At 48.5% G+C, this 19219-nt stretch overlaps 1 protein-coding gene across 2 annotated transcripts in view; it reads right to left on the bottom strand.

Annotated features, from left to right (window-relative positions):
* Positions 1 to 19219, bottom strand: part of Add2 (adducin 2) — a 49250-nt gene that overhangs the window by 23858 nt on the left and 6173 nt on the right. For both annotated transcript variants that reach the window (XM_052174206.1, XM_052174205.1), the window contains exons 3-9: positions 17236 to 17452; positions 15120 to 15258; positions 9074 to 9225; positions 8574 to 8654; positions 4628 to 4777; positions 4278 to 4421; positions 29 to 127 (exon numbers count right to left, since the gene is read on the bottom strand). In XM_052174206.1, coding sequence (XP_052030166.1) covers positions 29 to 127; positions 4278 to 4421; positions 4628 to 4777; positions 8574 to 8654; positions 9074 to 9225; positions 15120 to 15258; positions 17236 to 17418 — 948 coding nt within the window. In that variant the 5' untranslated portion in view covers positions 17419 to 17452. The remainder of the gene's footprint in view (positions 1 to 28; positions 128 to 4277; positions 4422 to 4627; positions 4778 to 8573; positions 8655 to 9073; positions 9226 to 15119; positions 15259 to 17235; positions 17453 to 19219) is intronic.

Genomic DNA, 19219 nt, shown 5'->3' with positions numbered 1-19219 from the left:
CCCACAGTTACCAGGGCCCCTCACATACCTGTACCTCACATGCAGCCTGAAGGTGGAAGACCTTGTAGAAAGCTTCCTCCACAGTGTCACCCAGGGCGACCATGCCATGGTTTCTTAGCACCAGAATCTGTGGTGGAGGAAAGAAACAGTCAAACCCAAGTCTTTGAAACTCCCCCCACCTCCCAGCCAGCAAGTCGGCTCCATGGAGCAAGGTGCCAGCCACCAAGTCTGACAACCTAAGCTCAGTCCTTGGACCCCACATGGTGGAAGGAGAGAACGGATTCCTGCAGTGTCCTCTGAACTCCATGTGAGCCATGGCAGCTTAAACTGACTCCCCCGCCCCACTGCCCCCATGAACACAAACTAAATGAATAAATAAAATTTTATAAAAAAAAATCAACCTTAAAAAGTTTCACTCCTTACAGACTTTCATCTTACTGAGACCAACTCCATACCCCAGCCTGGAGCCCCTCCACAAACCAACTGCCCTTCCTCTAATCAAGAACCCCACTTCTTTTTTTTTAATTCGATATATTTTTTATTTACATTTCAAATGATTTCCCCTTTTCTGGACCCCCACTCCCCGAAAGTCACATATGCTCCCTTCCCTCCCCCTGTTCTCCCCACCCACCCCTTCCCACTTCCATTCTGGTTTTGCCCTATACTGCTACACTGAGTCTTTCCAGAACCAGGGGCCACACCTCCATTCTTCTTGTACCTCATTTGATGTGTGGATTATGTTTTGGGTATTCCAGTTTTCCAAGCTAATATCTACTTATTAGTGAGTGCATACCATGATCGATCTTTTGAGACTGGGTTACCTCACTTAGTATGATAAGAACCCCACTTCTAACCTAAGGGTGGCTTGAGTCGGGTGCACCCAACTGCATAAACTGACTCAGTGCAGCTTAAGTGACTGTTTGGGGCAATGCTTGTGTGCCTTAGAGAACTCAGAAGTCTGAAAGGCTGAATGCTGAGTGAGCACAGTCATTCGATGCTGAGTTAAGGGCTCGGACCTCAAAGGTAACCTCCGCCAGTAATTTAGCTGACTTTGGCCACGTCCAAGAGGATGCGCTCTGAGAGGAGGCTCTGCAGAAACGGGCAGCCATAATATCATCTCTCTGGACCTCTGGGTTGTGCCCCACAGACTTGGCTCTGACATCCACAGATGACTTCAAACCAGTTTTTCAAATGAGGAAAGAGAAATTAAAAGAACTGGAAAATCTCCTGACTAACTGGAAGCAGACTCTGGACCAGACCTGGGGAAACAGTTTCTGATTTGGCAGAGGCAGTGAGTAAAAAGGGTGAAGAGACCAGCAAGATGTTTAGATCAAGATCAAGATTCCCCAAGGGTCCAGTTCTACTTCCTTCCCTGAAAGAAATGCTTATGGTTGGTTTACCCTCAGCAAGGTTGAAATCAGGCGGAGCCCGAGTGGGAACTGAGGCAACGATTGGTGCGGTCAAGCTTCCATGCGGAGGGCTAGACTCAGGCTCCGAGCACCACACCCTCTCTAAGAAGAGATGAAGTTCTTTCCTCTCTAACGCCAGAGACTTAGAAGGAGCTCAGAGTTCAAGAGCATAAACAGTGAGTGCATACCATGATTGATCTTTTGAGACTGGGTTACCTCACTTAGTATGATGTTCTCCAGCTCCATCCATTTGCCTAAGAATTTCATGAATTCATTGTTTCTAATGGCTGAATAGTACTCTATTGTGTAAATACACCACATTTTTTGTATCCATTCCTCCGTTGAGGGACACCTGGGTTCTTTCCAGCTTCTGGCTACTACAAATAGGGCTGCTATGAATATAGTGGAGCATGTGTCCTTATTGCATGCTGAAGAATCCTCTGGGTATATGCCCAGGAGTGGTATAGCAGGGTCCTCAGGAAGTGTCATGCCCAGTTTTCTGAGGAACCGCCAGACTGATTTCCAAAGTGGTTGCACCATCTTGCCATCCCACCAGCAGTGGAGGAGTGTTCCTCTTTCTCCACATCCTCGCCAACACCTGCTGTCTCCTGAGTTTTTGACCTTAGCCATTCTGACTGGTGTGAGGTGAAATCTCAGGGTTGTTTTGATTTGCATTTCCCTAATGATTAATAATCATGGTATGCACTCACTGATAAGTGGATATTAGCCTAGAAACTTTGAATTCCTAAGACATAATCCACATATTAAATGAAGTCCAAAAAGAATGGAGGAGTGGTCCTTGGTTCTGGAAAGACTCAGTGCAGCAGTATAGGGGAATTCCAGAACAGGGAAGCGGGAAGGGGTGGATGGAGGAACAGGGGGAGGGAAGAGGGCTTATCAATAAAGAAAAAAAATTTAAAAAATAATATAAAAAAATAACATCAATAGGACAAAAATGACAGTGTACAGAATGAGAAAAGATTTTCTCCAATTCCACAGTTGACAGAGGAGTAATTTCCAAACTATATAAAGAACCCAAGAAACTAGACATCAACAAACCAATTAATCCAATTAAAAATGGAGTACAGATCTAAATAGAGAATCCTCAAGAGAAAAATCTCAAATGACCAAGAAGCTTGTGAAGAATTGGTCAACATCCTTAGGATCAAGAAACCTAACCCTCAAGAGACTTGAGACCCCAGGGAGTGGAGAAGCCTGGTGGGGTAGGGGAGGGAGTGGAGACATCCTCTTGGAGACTGGAGGGAGGAGGCATGGGATAGAGAGCAGTCAGGAGGCAGATCAGGAGGGGGATAAAGTCTGGACTATAAAATAGGATTAAAATAAAATTTAAACAAACAGACAAACAAACAAAAGGAGCATAAACAGAAGCACGGGAACGTCCTCCCTTCGACTGCCGCAGTCCACACAGGTGTTCTGTTAGCTAACACTGCGGAGGACACCCTTGAGCTGCTGGGGCAGAAGCAGCAGCAGGGCTTCTCCTCCAAAGCAGAGACTGGGAGGCAGGAGCTCAGAAGTGAGGCTCTGTCTCAAAGTTCTTTTCTGGCCAGATGTGCTAACAGAAGACAGTGCTTAGACTGAAGCCAAGCAACACTGCAGCTCTGCTCTCTTTTAACTAGTTGGTAACTAATAAGTGGAATTAGTTGACTAATTAAATAGCACTGGATTTGGGGAGACTGTGGAGAAATAGCACATATATTAGACATGGGGAAGAAAGCAGAAGGGACAACCTTTGTGGGAGCAATTGGGCAAGATGAAGTCAGACTTAAAAAGTGTGCCCCCTAGAAATGTCTAAGGGAGCCTCAAGGATTAGCCCCAGGATGAGCTGGAAGGATTTCCACCTGGTGGCGTGAGGTGGGTGGAAAGCAACCCCTGGAAGATTCGACTACAGGGAACTGCTCGGGTGAATTTCAGCTATTCATAAATGAGGTATGATTCAGCAATCTGTGTGATGGAGAGAGCAGTGACTTACAGAGTCATTCAGTGTGCACTGCGAGGGGAGGGAGAACTGATTTTCTGGTTTTATAACCCAGAGCACATCAACATCTCAGAGCAGTGTGGGAGAAGCGGCTTTAAAAAGTTTTCTTTCTTAAAAAAAAAAGTCATCTATAAAAATTGGAGGCTGGAGAGATGACTCAGCTGTTAAGAGTGCGAAGTCCTTGTAGAGGACCCAGGTTTGGTCTGAGCATTTACATCAGGCTGCTGACTCCAGCTCCAGGGGATGTGACTCCCCCTTCTGGCCTCTACATGCACTGCACATAATCAAATAAATCTTTAAAAAATGTGTACAAAATAAATATTCTCTCTCCTCGGGAGAGAATATTTGGCACACGCCTGTAATCCCAGCACTCTGGGAGGCAGAGGCAGGCAGACTTCTGAGTTCGAGGCCAGTCTGGTCTACAGAGTGAGTTCCAGGACAACCAGGGCTATACAGAGAAACCCTGTCTCGAAAAAAAAACAAATCCAAAAAAACAAAACAAAAAACAAAAACAAAACAAAACAAAACAAAAAAAAACTCAATACATGATGCCTTTGTGATGCTAATGCTCTCTTTGTGTGTGTGTGTGTGTGTGTGTGTGTGTGTGTTGAACCACAGTCTTCCCTTAAACCTGGAGCTCACTGATAGACTCAAACTGATTGGCCACACAAACCCCAGGGATACATCTCCCAGGACTTGGGTTATAGGTATGGAACTGCCACACCCAGTTTTTGTTTTTTTTTTAATGTGGGTACTGGAGATGGAACTGAGGCCCTGTACAGCCAGCCCTTTGCCCTTTGTCTCCCTTAGTCCTGTGACACTAGAATTTAACAGTGCCTCTCCACAGCACCACCCCCACCCCAGAAACAAACCTTGCAGGTGGGTCCAAGGCACTTCTGCAAGTTGATTCGATCAGCTTCCTGCTCCATTTCCCCATTGAAGTCATAGTAGGCCATGTCCCCCACCAGCAGGGCATTATGGGAGACAGGCAGGAGGCCGCACTTCATAGCTGACACCTACAGGGAAACAATAGTTGCCTAGCAACTGCAGAGGTGGGAGAAGGGGGATGCACTGGTCCTCTCTCCTCAGAGCACACAGCAGGCCAGCCCTGCTCTGGGAGTGTGGGATGGCCATAGGGAGGAAGAAGCCTGCACCAGCAGGCCTCTCTCACTGAGGGCTCTAAGGGCTTTTCATCTTGCACAGGACAGTTGGCACTACTCACCGCTGCTGTGGCAGGTGTGTGCAGGTGGATGGCACACCGCACGTCGGGCCTGGCGGCATAGATGGCTGAGTGCAGACTGAAGCCTGTGGTGTCCACTGGGAAGCAACTGCTACCCTTCTCCACCACCTCTCCCAGAATGTTCACCTTAATCTAGGCAGTAATGAAGAGACCAGACTCAGGGCTCCTGTCCTCTTCTAGAGCATTCCCTGCTCCACGTCTACCACTCCAGAAGACAGGAGCAATGGCTGGCCTTGGTGCTGGGCACAGCAACAGGGCGTCCTGCCTGTGGTGAGTCCTAAGGGGTGGCAGGTGGATTCCGCAGGGTAAGTGGTGGGGCCGTTTCTCAGACTTTATTATGCATTGTTTCAGAAGCTGTCAAAGTAGATTCTAAACATAGAAAAAACAACACTTCTAGCAATTTCCCAAATGATGTCTCAGCAGTGGCCCACATACCCTACTCTGAGTAATGAGCTAGAAGAGAGTCAGTGATAGAATCTTCCAGAAGCAGCTAAGAGGAATCTTGGATGCCTGCAGAAACCTCCCAGAGGAAGTCATGTCCCAGCTGAGCCACCTCGTTTGTGAAACATCTTAGTACCCAAGGAATAATGTTCTGAACACCTTTCCCCAGTCACAGAAAAGGGACCAATGGAAGATGTCCTTTCTTAGCCTGTTTTTTTACTCCAAGAGACAAGCAGGTGGCCTGGCTAAGAAATGCCACACACAATATGTGAGTAAAGGAACAGCAAGGTGTTGGGGTTTTGTGTAAGCTCCACCCCACACCTACCTGGCAATAGCCAGGTATGCCCCGCCCCAGAGATCTGGCCCACTATAAGAGGGGCTACTTGCCCCTCCTCTCTCTCTTTGCTCTCCACTCTCCCACATACTCTCACCTCTCTGCCCCTGGGGCTCTCCCCCCCCCCCACGTGGTCATGGCCGGCCTCCACTCTCTCTCTCTCTCTCTCTCTCTCTCTCTCTCTCTCTCTCTCTCTCTCTACCTCTCTCTCTCTACCACTAACTCCCATCCCCTATTCTGAATAAACTCTATTCTATACCATGTCTGTGTGTGTGTGGTCTCTCAGGGGCAGAGGTGCCCAGGCAAGGGCCCGCCTGGACAACTTCCCCCACGCCGCCTAGCCACACTCACCTAACCCCTTATATTACCCCCTTTAAGCCTCATCATCCTTCACAAGGGAGGATGGATGGGGAGGAGAAAAGGGATAGAAGAGGGGTAGACCAGAGAGGGGTGGGGAGAGGAGAGCGGGAGAGAGTGAGAGAGCAAATGAGCAAACAAGAGAAAGACACACACACACACACACACACACACACACACACAGTTGAGTGCTGGTGGGAGAAAGAGCACATACATGTATGCATGTGTATATGTACACACACATATACACACATGTATGTGCATACTCATGCACACATACACAGATGCACTATGCATGTGTACACACACATATATACACATGCATGTGCATACTCATGCACAAACACACACACAGATGCACTCTCTCTCTCACACACACACACACAAGAGAGAGGGGGAGGGAGAGGGGGAAGAGGAGGGAGGGAGGGAGAGAGAGACAGAGAAAGAGAGACAGAGAGATGGAAAGAAGTAGAGAGAGACAGAGAGACAGAGAGAGAGGGAGAGAGAGAGAGAGAGAGAGAGAGAGAGAGAGAGAGAGAGAATGTTGCTATTGGCTGGCTATGATGTTCCTACTTAAGGAATGGATGCACAAAGCACCAACATCACAGAAGGGCTTTCGTGACTGGTACATAGAAATGGTAAGATATTTCATCCTCAAGGTGCTACCACCAACTCCCCCAGTATACTGCAAGACCCACCCCTCAAAGACCCAAATCACCCAATGCAAACCTGAATTCTGAGACAAGATCTTCCTAACCCAGTGGTTCTCAACCATCCTAACGCCCTTTAAAATAGTTCATGTTGTGATGATCCCCAACCATAAAATTATTTTGTTGGTACTTCAGAAGTGTAATTTTGCAACTGTTATAAATTGAATGTAAATATCTGATATGCAGAATATCTGATATTGAACCCTCCCCCCCAAAGGGGTAGTAACCCACAGGTCGAGAACTGATACCCTGACACTATAATGAGCATGTGCTCTGGTCCTCAGGCACTCTGCAGCCCTGGGCTCACATGAACACAATTACATCTTACACACTAACAAATTAGATCTTGTTTCTTTTTAAAAAAAAAATGAAAGAAAACCACTGTTAAGTTGGCCCTCAAAACATGAAGCACCTATGACATCCAGGCTCTAATACTCAAGGCAGCTGTACAAATGGCCTTACACCCCATTCCCAAAAGCCCACAGACAAAAGAGGGACCAAAGGGCAGTGACATCATGGTAGGGGGAGGGGCACACTATTGTACTGTGTGCTAATGACACAGGAGCAGCATTCAACAGGCCCCACTTCACACCTCTCTGTAGAGTGGGCTTCCTGGGTTAGGAGTGGCCTGGGCTGGGTGTGACAGCAACGCCTCCAGCTCCCACCCCCTAAAACAACTGCTTGTGTTCAGCCTGGTCCCCGGCCCTCCGAGTAGCCCAGTTAAGATTCCCCTCTCTGCCTCATGTGTCCCTTATCTCATCATTGCACCTGTGACTTGGATCATTCAAGAATCTGCAGAACCTAGTGTACTGGCTGGTTTTGTGTGTCAACTTGACACAGGCTGGAGTTATCACAGAGAAAGGAGCTTCAGTTGGGGAAGTGCCTCCATGAGATCCAGCTGTGGGGCATTTTCTCAATTAGTGATCAAGTGGGGAGGGCCCCTTGTGGGTGGTGCCATCCCTGGGCTGGTGTTTTTGGATTCTATAAGATAGCAGGCTGAGCAAGCCAGGGGAAGCAAGCCAGTAAGAAACACCCCTCCATGGCCTCTGCATCAGCTCCTGCTTCCTGACCTGCTTGAATTCCAGTCCTGACTTCCTTTAGAGATGAACTGCAACGTGGAAGTGTAAGCTCAATAAACCCTTTTCTCCCCAACTTGCTTCTTGGTAATGATGTTTGTGCAGGAATAGAAACCCTGACTAAGACACCTAGTAAGACAGTGGCCAGTCCACCTGGTGCCTCTGTCTAGATGAGAACAACTCTGAGGACTTCCCCCAGAGGCACAGGCTTGGACTCTGCTGCTGTGCATTGTTGGGACACTGAAGGGAGTAGCACCGCCTGATTTCACCTGCCCCTCTCTTCCTCCTCAACCACATTCTGCCTTGGAGGGTAGAAGTTGTACATCCATACACAGCTGCCCAGGGTCTGTCCACACCCCACACTTCCTCCTGTTGGTGACTCCACAGCCTGCAGGGTCTGCCCATACTTCAAACCACCTCCTGCTTGTGATTCCTCCTTCTGAATACACTGCAGCCAAATACCAATTGCCTCTGCCCCAGGGACCCCACCACCAGGTCCTCATACCCAACCTCAGCTGTGCGAGCCAGGCTGATCAGCAGGCCCACTAAGCAAGCACACAAGCCCAGACCTTCTTTCACAGATCACAGAAAGCACAGAGCAATTGTCTGGATGTCTGCTGGCCTCCATGCCTCTGGTTAAGACAATCTGTAACAAAGACTGCCTTGCTTCCACATCCAGATTCCAAATGCTGAGCAAGTCTCTTGCTCTCCTGCTCCAGTGTGTCCCCATTCAAGGAGCCTTTCCTCATGACATGTGATCTAACCTCAAGCCAGGAGTCTACCGGGGACCCCAGGCCCATTCTGTCCTCCCTCCGCTGTGTTTGTGGCCAGCACCCTGGCTGCATCATGTTCTAGGCACCCACTGTGGCCATGCGTCTTCTCTCCCCGGGGAGAGTGAGTCCCCCAAGGAACAGAGCAGTAGGCGCTAACGTGCACATGACCTGCTCCTCCATGGTCAGATGGGTTCTGTCATCCAAGTGAGGGTTGGCCTGGTGCTGGGCTGTACTTACCAGGCTAGAGGCTGTGACCTCGCTGCAGGAAACCCCCTTGGGGCTGATCAGGAAGTGGTCCTGCTCCTTGCTCACTCTCAGCTGGGAAGACAGAGAAGCAGCTCAGGGCCAAGCAGACAGGGAGAAGGGATACTTCCTAGGATACCGTTCAAATCCTTCTCTCCTTGAAATCATTGCACCAAGGCTTCCTCTAGTGAACCCTCCTCCACAGAAAGATGAAGAGGCTTAGGCTTTTCTTTAAACTGTGGAAATGGAGCTTCCGGAGGAATCTCACAAGAGTGAGGCACAGCCCTGGGTACAGTTCCATCCAGAGAGGTACCCATGGGGCAGGTTGTCTCTTCTGAGCACCATTGTGGTTAGCAATCTCAGAAGAGGTGAGTGGATTATAACCGAGGGCCACTAGCAGTGCTTGGCCATGCTCAGAGTCAGGAGTCTTCCCTGACTTCAGGGTTTTTGAGGATAGGAGGATGGGGAATGGGCACAGGGCACCTGCTCCTCACCGTGACATAGGTGTCGCTGAGCTGTGCCCAGCCGTAGAGGTCCAGGAGACGGTAGACGCTGCTGATCTTGCACCGCATAAGCCTCTCCCCCTTGGCCAGGTTCAGGGAGTCGGCAGTGTGGAGGTCATTGATGGGTGTCATCATGGAGAAGTCTGTAGGGACGGGAGGGGACAGTGCATCTCCCTGAGGACAAGAGTCCCTACCAGCCAGCCTGGTCCTTGTCCTGTGCTCCTCTAGATCTCACTGACTGATGCTACCCTGGTACAGAAAACACCATCTGCCAGAGGGTCAAACAGCCCTTGACTCACACCTAGAGGAAGAAAGGTTGTATGTGTGGCTTGCAAAGTCCTCTGCTCGATTGAGACTGGTGCTGCCTTTGGAGGAAAGCCAATAGCTCAGGTGGCTCAGCCCGTGACCAGTGTGCACTCATTCACAGGTTCGACCCTAGCAGTACACAAAGTCGTGGTGGTGATGCCCATCTGTAACTCAGCGCTCACTTAGGAAGCGAAGGCAGGAGGACCAGAAGTTAGGGATTATCCTAGGCTACAGACCAAGTCTGAGACCAGCCTGAGCTATAGGAGACCTTGTCTCAAGGAAACAAAATAAACAAAGCTATATCAAGGCTCAAAGTCATGAACAAAGAGTTCTCAGAATGCCAAGGTCGCCATAAACCCTAAAGAGGAGCATCAATTGGTAAATGCAGAATGGTTTCTGAGTAGGTGTGTGCAGCGGTGTCAGCAGCGCTGGGAAGAAGGTCTGCTGTCATTGTGTTTTGAGTGACCATGCAATGGAACTTACTCTGTGACTTGGAAACAGGTTACATAGAAAGCCACATCAACCATGAAGGCATTTCTTCAATTTTCCCCCAAGCCGTGTTTGAGAGACACAGACCCCAGAAGCCCAGACTGGCCAGAGAGTTGCAGTGTCTGGTGGCAAGTGTCTGTTTCTGTTAGGACAGGTAGTCATGCAGTCATGTGTCACTTTTCTCTAGGAATTTGAGGAAAAGTCTGAGAGATTTGGAAATGGGCCGGGGGGGGGGGTGGTAAGGGACTAGCAACCTTGTTCCCAGGGTACCCCAGATGTTGGAACTGATGGGCAGTCTGTTCCCTTAACCGTGATGGTCACTGCCTATGAGCTTCAGGGGAGCAGAGGAAGGCAGACAAATTAAGGGCTCGAGAGATATTTGTGATAATGAGCATTTGTTGCTCTTGCAAAGACTAAACTCAGTTCCCAGCACCTATGTCAGGGGCATACATTTACACACACACACACACATACACTCACCATGTGCACACCTGCATGCATGCACACACGTGCACATGCACACCACATTTTCTTTTTAAAAGTACATTGGTGCTAGGCAGTGGTGGCGCATGCCTTTAATCGCAGCACTTGGGAGGCAGAGGCAGGTGGATTTCTGAGTTCGAGGCCAGCCTGGTCTACAGAGTGAGTTCCAGGACAGCCAGGGCTATACAGAGAAACCCTGTCTTGAAAAACTACCAAAAAAAGTACATTGGTTAAGTAAAAAATGTAACAGTCATATTACCATTATCAAAGTGTTATTTTGTCAGGACTGGTTAGGTATGGTAGCATGTTTCTGTAACTCCAGCACTCAGGATGTCAAAGTGAGGAAATGAGAGCCAATCTGGCCTATCCAGTGAGAGCCCGTCTCAAAACAAACAAAACATGAGGTAAAACATACGCTAAGTACAAAGAGAAATGGACAATAATAAAATGGATGGACCAACCATTACTTTTGACAAAATCCAATGAAAATGAAAATATAAATTAAATTGAGTGTCCTGGAGACTGCCTCGAACTATAGATCATTTTAAAATAATTATATTAGGTTGAAAAAAGCTCTCACTAAATCCTTGACATGCAGCTTAAGATCTCTAATTCTATGAAGCCTGACATTGACCGATCTATAGAAGAATAAGCATCCAATAGCTTGGCAATGAGAAAAGACAGCACATGGAATAAAAACCAGACCACGTAGGGCTGCTGCTCAGTGTGTGCCTGACGTGTGTGCAGCTGTGGGTCACAGAGACAAATGTCGTCATATCCAGGAAGAGGGAATCTTATCTGGGGGAATTGTGTCCATCAGATTGACCTACAGTCAAGTCTGTAGGCGTATTTTCTTACCTAATGATTGATGTGGGAGGGTCCAGCCCACGGTGGGTGGGGGGTCACCCTGGGCTGGTGGTCCCGGGTTATTCAAAAAGCAAGCTGAGAGAACCAGTCAGCAGCCCTCCTCTGTGACTTCTGCTTTAGTTCCTACTTCCAGGTTCCTGCCCTTCATGATGAGTTCCTGCCTGGACCACCCTCAATGATGTTCTGACATGTAAGTCAAATAAACCCTTTCCTCTCAATGCTTCTGGTTGTGGTGTTTATCACAGCAACAGGAACTTAGAACATAAATAGTATGGAAAATAGTAAGTACCAAAGTCAGCCAGATGTGGTAAAGTCACCTATAATCCTAGTCCTTGTGAGGTGAAGGCAAGAGGGTTAAAGTCTTGGCCAATCAGAACTGTGTGGCTAGATTCTGCCCACCATCTCCTCCCACAAGGCTGGGGTGGAGCTTGGGTGAACAGTGCTTGCCTGGTGTGGGCAAAGCTTGATCTCTGTTGTTGGAAACTAGTAATGGGGGGGGGAATTAAGAACCAATAAACAAATACAAGAATTAGTGTGTGAGACCTATGAACAAACAAATATGATTTGTTCAATAGGGGAAACTTAGAACACAGTGCAGCAGAAGCCAGAGCATAGGCTAGCCACACCCAGCATGAGACCTGTATTGTAAGTCACTTCATTTTAAAGTGAATCCATCAACATAGATAATTTCATATAAAATATAGGATGAAAACAGCAGTAAAAGCTGGGTGGTGGTGGTGCACGCCTTTAATCCCAGCACTTGGGAGGCAGAGGCAGGTGGATTTCTTAGTATGAGGCCAGCCTGGTCTACAGAGTGAGTTCCAGGACAGCCAGGGCTACACAGAGAAACTCTGTCTTGAAAACCATCCCCCCCCCAAAAAAAAACCCCGCAGCACAATAAGAATCTAAATGCCAGATAAAACTGAAGAGGGTAAGCATTAAGAATCTCTGAGAATGTTCTAGATCTGGATAACGATGCAAGTGAGCCGTGAACCTTTGAGAGAGATGTCCCTGCTCTGCTTGAACTCCATCAGGGCAAGGAGAAGGGCGGAGTCTCCCTGCTCATGGTTGAAGTCATGGCTGAATGCCCTAGAGTGGAACGCTCACCCTCACACGAGAACATACGTGCTTAGATCCCCAACAGAAGACGAACAGTAAAACCCACAGCAATGTATCAGAACAAGGAACTGGGGCCAAGAAGATGACTTAGCTGCTGAAAAAGCTTCCATGCAAGAAGGAGGGCCTGTGTTTATCACCAATCACCAGAGCCCACATTAAAAAAAGAAATCCAAGTAAATCTGGTCACACTTGTAATGCCAGCACTGGGGAGGTAGAAAGAGAAGAGTTCTGGGACTGCCCGCCCAGCTGAGATAGTGAGTTGTCGGCAGCGAGAGACCCTCTCTCAAAGTACGTGCTGGGTTGCTCTGAAGGACAAACCCATAAGGGTGAACTCTAGTGTCCACATGCATGTGTGCTTATATGTGAACATGAGTGAACACACACACACCACACACACACCATATACCACACCACACGCACACACACCACACACCACATACCACCACACACATACACACACACACACACACACACACAAGACCAGAGATAAATTAGAGTCTGGTATTCTGAGACCTGTCATTATAACTCATTGTGACAATTGCTTGAGGGGACATAAAGGGATCAGTGCCCCAAATGCATCATGTTCTAAAGCTCAAAATCTATTTCTGAAGAGAGAGCTATGATGAGCTAGAAAAAAAGACATTTTCTCAACATGATGAAGAATAATGATCTCAAGTTCTGTGCTGACAGAATTTCCATTAAAGTCAGATGCAAGATAAGGATGACCACTCTCTAAATTATTAAACATCATTCTAAAGCCTGAGGGGATATAACCAGAAAGCTAGAAAAAAATTAGCCCAAAGGTAAGATGCTGGCAGACGAAGGCAATGTCAGCATTTGCAGACTATGTGATTTTTCTATATACAAAAACACAAGGCCAGAAAGATAGCTCAGAGGGAAAAGTGCTTTGCTGCCAAGGGGCTTCCACGTGGGAGGAGAGGACCAATTCCTGTGGGCTAGCCTCTGACCTCCATACACACACTGTGATACAAACACACAAACACATGTATGATCACACACACATACATGCATATAAATAAATAAAATAGTAAAATGGTTTTGAAACTCAGGATAATGTGTACATGTATATTCAAGAAAAGGTTGAATAAAGATTCATTTATGACAACCGAGTTATATATTATTTCCTGGATGAGCTTGAGACATAGTCAGATCATATGAAAATAACTAGTAAGCTTCCCAGGTGGATATTACAGAACTAGTATAAAACATACCTTGTTTCTGAATATTCTAAATCAGTTCTCGAGACTATCTTAAAATTATCTCCCACATGCTAGGTAGAGTATTCTAGAACCAAGCATACACATTTCCCCCACAGAAACTATATTCTAAAATAAAAATAAAGAATTCCAACTCCTCTACCAAATCAATCCCAATACAATTCCAATCAAAATCCTAAAAGGATTAAGTTAGAGGAGAATAGAGCTTGACAAAATAACTCCAACATTACTTTATAGAATAAATTTGCACAAGAGATTAAGATAAATTGGTGATTAACTACAGTCCTTTGGCCTATTGTCTAGGCAGGTGGCCAGCAGTGAAAGACACAAAGGAAAATAACAGACACTCTGTTCTATAACAATGTATTCTACAACGTAACAAATGCTATGAACAAAATTAAAAGTCAAAAGAGAAACTGAAAAATGACTGATATTTTTGACAGGTCATAGGGAAATAGCATTAATTTATAAAGATTTAAAAAAACTCACAGCACACTAATAGGAAAATTGGCAAAGTGTGGGAACAAACATTTTGCTATAATGTTTATCATTTTGTAACAAAAGCACAGATGACGACTTAGGTACAGCCTGTCTCAGGGCGAAGGGAGAAACAGCAGCGAAAGATCTGAGCCGAGGGGGAAGGGCCACGCCCACCACACTCTGCTGAGACCAAGGCTGGCAAATCTCTTTCCCGGATGGCATGGCGGATGGCAAAGGAACAGAATCTGCATTATGCATAATGCCTCCGAGCTTCTGTTTGCATTCCGCCAGCCATTCTTACAATTTATCCTCAGAAGACAGTCCAGCCATTTCACCCATTTTCTTATTATAATTTATCTTCAGAAGACAATTGTGCGCATGGCATTAAATTTATTTACCAGGATGCCTGCCACACTGTGATCAGTAATAGTAAAGAAATAACACGGTAAAACTCCAGGAAGGAACGATTGATTCGTCAGCATGTGTCCAATAAAAATTATTGCAGAGCCCTATTTACGATACAAAAATTTAGTTGATTTATCATTAAAATATATGTCTTATTCTTGCTTTCAATGATCTATCTATATGAAATCAAAAAAAATGAAAAGATATATCAAAATATTGCTAAGAGTGATGTTGGAGTTCTCCAAACACAACGAAGTGGGTTTTGGCTTCTCCTTCTCAAATGCTTCGGTAGATGTGGTCATCACCCTATACATCTGAGTCATGAGCAGCTTCCTGCTGTGGGTGGAGCCGTAGCTCCTCTTACTGCTCAAGACTCATCACCCTGGCTGGTCTCCCGGCTCTGCTCACCTCTTCTCATGCCCTGAAGTCACCTCCACCCTTCCCATCCCTGGCATCATGAACAATTCTCCTATGGGTCTTTAATTCACAGCAACATCAGAAGCAGAGCCAGGCATCTCTTTGCCCAGGCCCACTAATGCAACTGCAGCTTGGCCGTTGCCTAGCAACCAAGCTGCTTCCGGTGCTTTCTCCTCCCTTCCCTACCACAGCCCTCTTCCCTGCTCCTGGCAGACACCCAGGCACCCACATACTCATGGAAGAAGCTGGGAAGACTGCGTGGGAGGTGCTGGCCATGAAGTCCGCGATCTGCCGGAGGGCCCAGATGTTGGAGGAGTTGTTGCCCTTCTTCATCTGCTCCTGGATGAGGCCTTCCAGCTCCTCCCTGAAAGACTGCAGCAGGCCAAGGGGTTGGTGCCCTGTTCCTCATGGAGCCCCGAGGACCCAGCAGGCCCTCACAAGTCCCCAGGGATTGGTGCTCAGCTCCTGGCAGGAGAACTAAGGACCCTGCAGGTCCCTAGGAGCTGAGGGCACAGCAAGCCCCGGGGGTTGGGGGGACCTGGTCCCTGAGCTCTGCACAGGGGGTGATCTCCACCCACTCCCCTCCTGCAGCTCCTGCACAGGAGGACTGCTCCTGCAAGTATGCAGGGGATTGCTCTTCCAGCTCTTCAGTAAAGGCCAAGGACCCCGAGGGACCCCAGACGCAGGTTCACTAGGGCCTCAGGTGCCTCTTCAGATTGCTGGGTGGGTTCAAGAAGACTCTGGTAAGGAACCTGGAGCCCCCTCTTCTGTGGGGTTAGTCCAGATTCCAGCTCCCTCCTATGTGAGCAACGGCCAAGGCTACACCAGTCACGGCAGGACTTCACTTTACAGGGCATTAATCAAATGAGAAAGAATGCCCCTCCCTCCCCGTTAGCACACCAGGGCTCTTCTCACACATCTGTGTTCTAACTGATGGGCTAGGAGGAGAGGGAAGAGTGGAGGCCACTGTGACGTACTGTGCTAAGCTCAGGTTGTCATCCTACTTCAAGCTGAATTTCTTATCTTGCTGGCCAAGTGGCGAGAGGAAGTATGAGAGGACCAGGGATCTAGAGAGATGCTAAGGAGCCTGTGGAGGAGAGCCAGGGCCCTGCATCCCCACCTCCTGCCGTACTCACTAACCATGGCAGGAGATGCTCTATTCTGTCACCCCGCCCTCTGGGTGTCTAGGGGTTACCTTACCCTGAGGCCTTTAAGTAGCTGCTGTCTTCCTCCAGGCCCCTGACATGTGCAGGAAGGCCTGAGGCTCATTCCTGTCTGTTCTGAGCAGTCTGTGTGTGTTCCTGGTGAAAATTGCCCACAGACCATGGAATACCCTGTTCCAAAGGCCCCAGGGGAGCCACTTTCCACCCTGGGCTTCCCAGCCTGGGTCCGCAGAGCCCCAAGTACCCCTTCTGCTCTTCCTCGCCCCTCTCCCTCACTCTTCTTCCCTACCCGAGGGCCAGCAGCACTCTCACCTCCTCAACCAGCCATCTTTTCAGTGCACTCCCTGCCTGGGAACACGCTCTGAGGCCCTGTGAGACAGGCACGAAGCCACCCTGGTCTGGAGACTCAGGAGCATCTAGGTCAGGCTGGCCCTGTCCCATTGCTCCTCTTGTCCCCCTTCCTCAACCCTGGCTGGGCATTCAGATGCTGCTCACTGTACAGTGAGCAGGACAGGCATGCTACTCAGCAAAGGGAATCCTAGGCCAGCGCCATGGCAACCCATCCTCCAGATCACATGGTCCTATCTGTTGTCTGTTGCAGGAAAGAGGACTGAAAACCCAAGCCCAGGTGTGGCATAGGACACCAGGCTAGGGGGTGTGTCTCTCTGCCACTCTCTGGACCAGAATTTATGCACAGCCCCAGGCTTGCCCTTGACCAGCTATTAGAAAGTGTGATGGTTTATATATGCTCAGCCCAGGGAATGGCACTATTGGAGGGTGTGGTCCTGTTGGTGTAGGTGTGCCACTCTGGGTGTGGGCTTTAAGACCCTCCGCCTAGCTGCCTAAAAGCCAGTATTCTGCTAGCAGCCTTTAGATGAAGATGTGAAACTCTCAGCTCCTCCTGCACCATGGCTGCCTGGATGCTGTCACATTCCCACCTTGACTGGACCTCTGAACCTGTAAGCCCCAATTAAATGTTGTCCTTGTAAGAGTTGCCTTGGTCATGGTATCTATTCATGGCAGTACAACCCTAAATAAGACAGGGAAGGAATCAAACACCCACATGGCCAGGCCCATCTTGTTCAGCAAACCTAAACTGCCAAGACCCTGAGTGAGGGAGGGGGAGCCAGAGCCCCTGGTCCTTTGAGTCTCTGGGAAAGCAGCCCTCTCTGCCCCACCCACTCACAGGGCTCTGCAGGATCATGGTGACCCTCTTCTTCTGCTCCATCAGGTTGAAGTCCTGTCGCAGGTCAGCTGCACGGTTGCGAAGTCGCAAGTACTCAGGGTCATCTTCAGAGAACCGGTCAAAGTAGTGCTGCCCCTGAGAGGGTGGCGGGGAGGCCGCCTCGGGGACTGTCTCCTCACTCATGTTCCTGCTAAGGCTTCAATCAACTCCTGGAACCCTGTAGAAGAAGGACAGGGTGAGCTCCTAGTAGGCCAACTGCTTGCTAAGGCTAAGGTGGTGTGATTCACTGTGCCCTGTGGGCTATTCCCAAGTGGGAAGGCAGGCCGCCTCCTGGGAAGATGACCCTTGGGGGCTGCTAATACAGCATCGGGTTCTGTGCAAACGAGTGTCCAGTGTAATTGATCCCACTGGGATGTCAGGGGAGACTTCCTAGGTGTTGTGTAATTATGGCCTGCAAACCTTCTGAGTCTATCTGTGTTGAGAGTCCTTACAGAGCCAGGCAGGAGCTATTCGGATACCGGTGGGTACTTTAGTAAATGATGGAGTGGGTTATCATGGGCTGGGGTGTAGTTAATAGTGAAAAGTACTTGCCTAGCACATCCAGGCCATGTCTGGCATCTGTGCCCAGCATCCCAAATTATATAAATACCCTTTTCTTTCTGTAGGCCTCCTTAAAAGCTAGGGTCCAGAAATCCACAAAAGAACACAGCTGCAAGGAACAGGGCAAGTCACTCAGTTGGTAGAGTCCTTGCCTAGCATGCTCCACACCACGTACTGTGGCACATACCTACAATCCCAGTACTCAGGAGCTAGAAACTGGAGACTTAGGAATCAAAGTCATCATTGGCTATACAGAGTTCAAGTCCAGCCTGTGCCACATGAGACTGTCTTCAAAAGCTGTGCAACAGACACTGTCTGATGGTCCCATTGAGCAGATGTTTCGCAACAAAAGATGGAGGGTGAGAGACTGGGGGTCAGGAAAGAATGGAGAGGAGGGGGAGGGAGGGAAGGAGGAGGAAATCTCTTAAAGTTCTAAAACAGATTTGGCAGTGTGCAAATCAGATGAGGAGTACTTGGCACATTCAAACACAGGTTCGCCCCTTCCATCGAAATCAGGGATATCTACCCTTGGGCTTCTCTAAGCCAAGGTCATCTACAAAGTTCAAGCTTGATAATCTCTCAATTGGGTTACAGCAAAAAGTAAAAAACAAAACAATCAACCAACAACACCCTAAACCAAAAACCTCAGAGTGTTTTAAATAAGTTTATGATCTCGTGTTGGGCCTGTGCATAGCTGTTGGGGCCTCATGTATATTGTAAATGGAGAGAGGCCTGCGGCTGGGGGGCATTTCAGGTGAGCAGGTCTGGACTGGAAGTCAGTCCTGTACTTAGAACAGCTCTGTCCCTTGATGCCTGCATGTGTTCGGTGGGTCTCTTTCCCTCTGTGCCTCATCTTAGCCATCTCTCACTGAGGAGTGAGCAGAGCGACCACTGGCTCCCTTCCGGCCCAGACCATTCATGGAGGCAGACAGATCCATATAGAAGACACAGAAGGCCGGAGGATCTGGGCATCACGGGGAAGGGGACTTCCCAGCTCCCATCCTAGGAGCCAGGCCTGAACACTGCCTGCCTCCACTCTGCTCCCATCTAGACCATCCCTGGACCTTTAGGGAATGAAGGAATGGGAAGACGGGTGCAGAGGACACAGCGCATCCAAGCTGTGACGGCATGGATGGGGCAGCAGGTCTCGGCTGTAGTCAGAAGTCCTCCCTCCCATGGCTTCTCTCCACTCAGCCGCCACGGCTCTCCCTGGTACCACAGCACTTTCAAAGCCCTGAACCTTGGATGTTTTTGAAATAGAACCAAGCATCCCTGCTTTGTGCATACCCTGGTATGATCATGGATATAAGAACTACCTACATCCTGGCACACATCCTTGTAGGATTCTAAGTCACCAGGTCCAGAAGCACCAAGCTTCCTGCAT

This window comes from Apodemus sylvaticus, chromosome 2, assembly GCF_947179515.1.
Source record: "Apodemus sylvaticus chromosome 2, mApoSyl1.1, whole genome shotgun sequence".
Classification (NCBI taxonomy): domain Eukaryota; kingdom Metazoa; phylum Chordata; class Mammalia; order Rodentia; family Muridae; genus Apodemus; species Apodemus sylvaticus.
The sequence above is the reverse complement of the archived record's forward strand: the minus strand, read 5'-3'. Positions and strand labels throughout refer to the sequence as shown.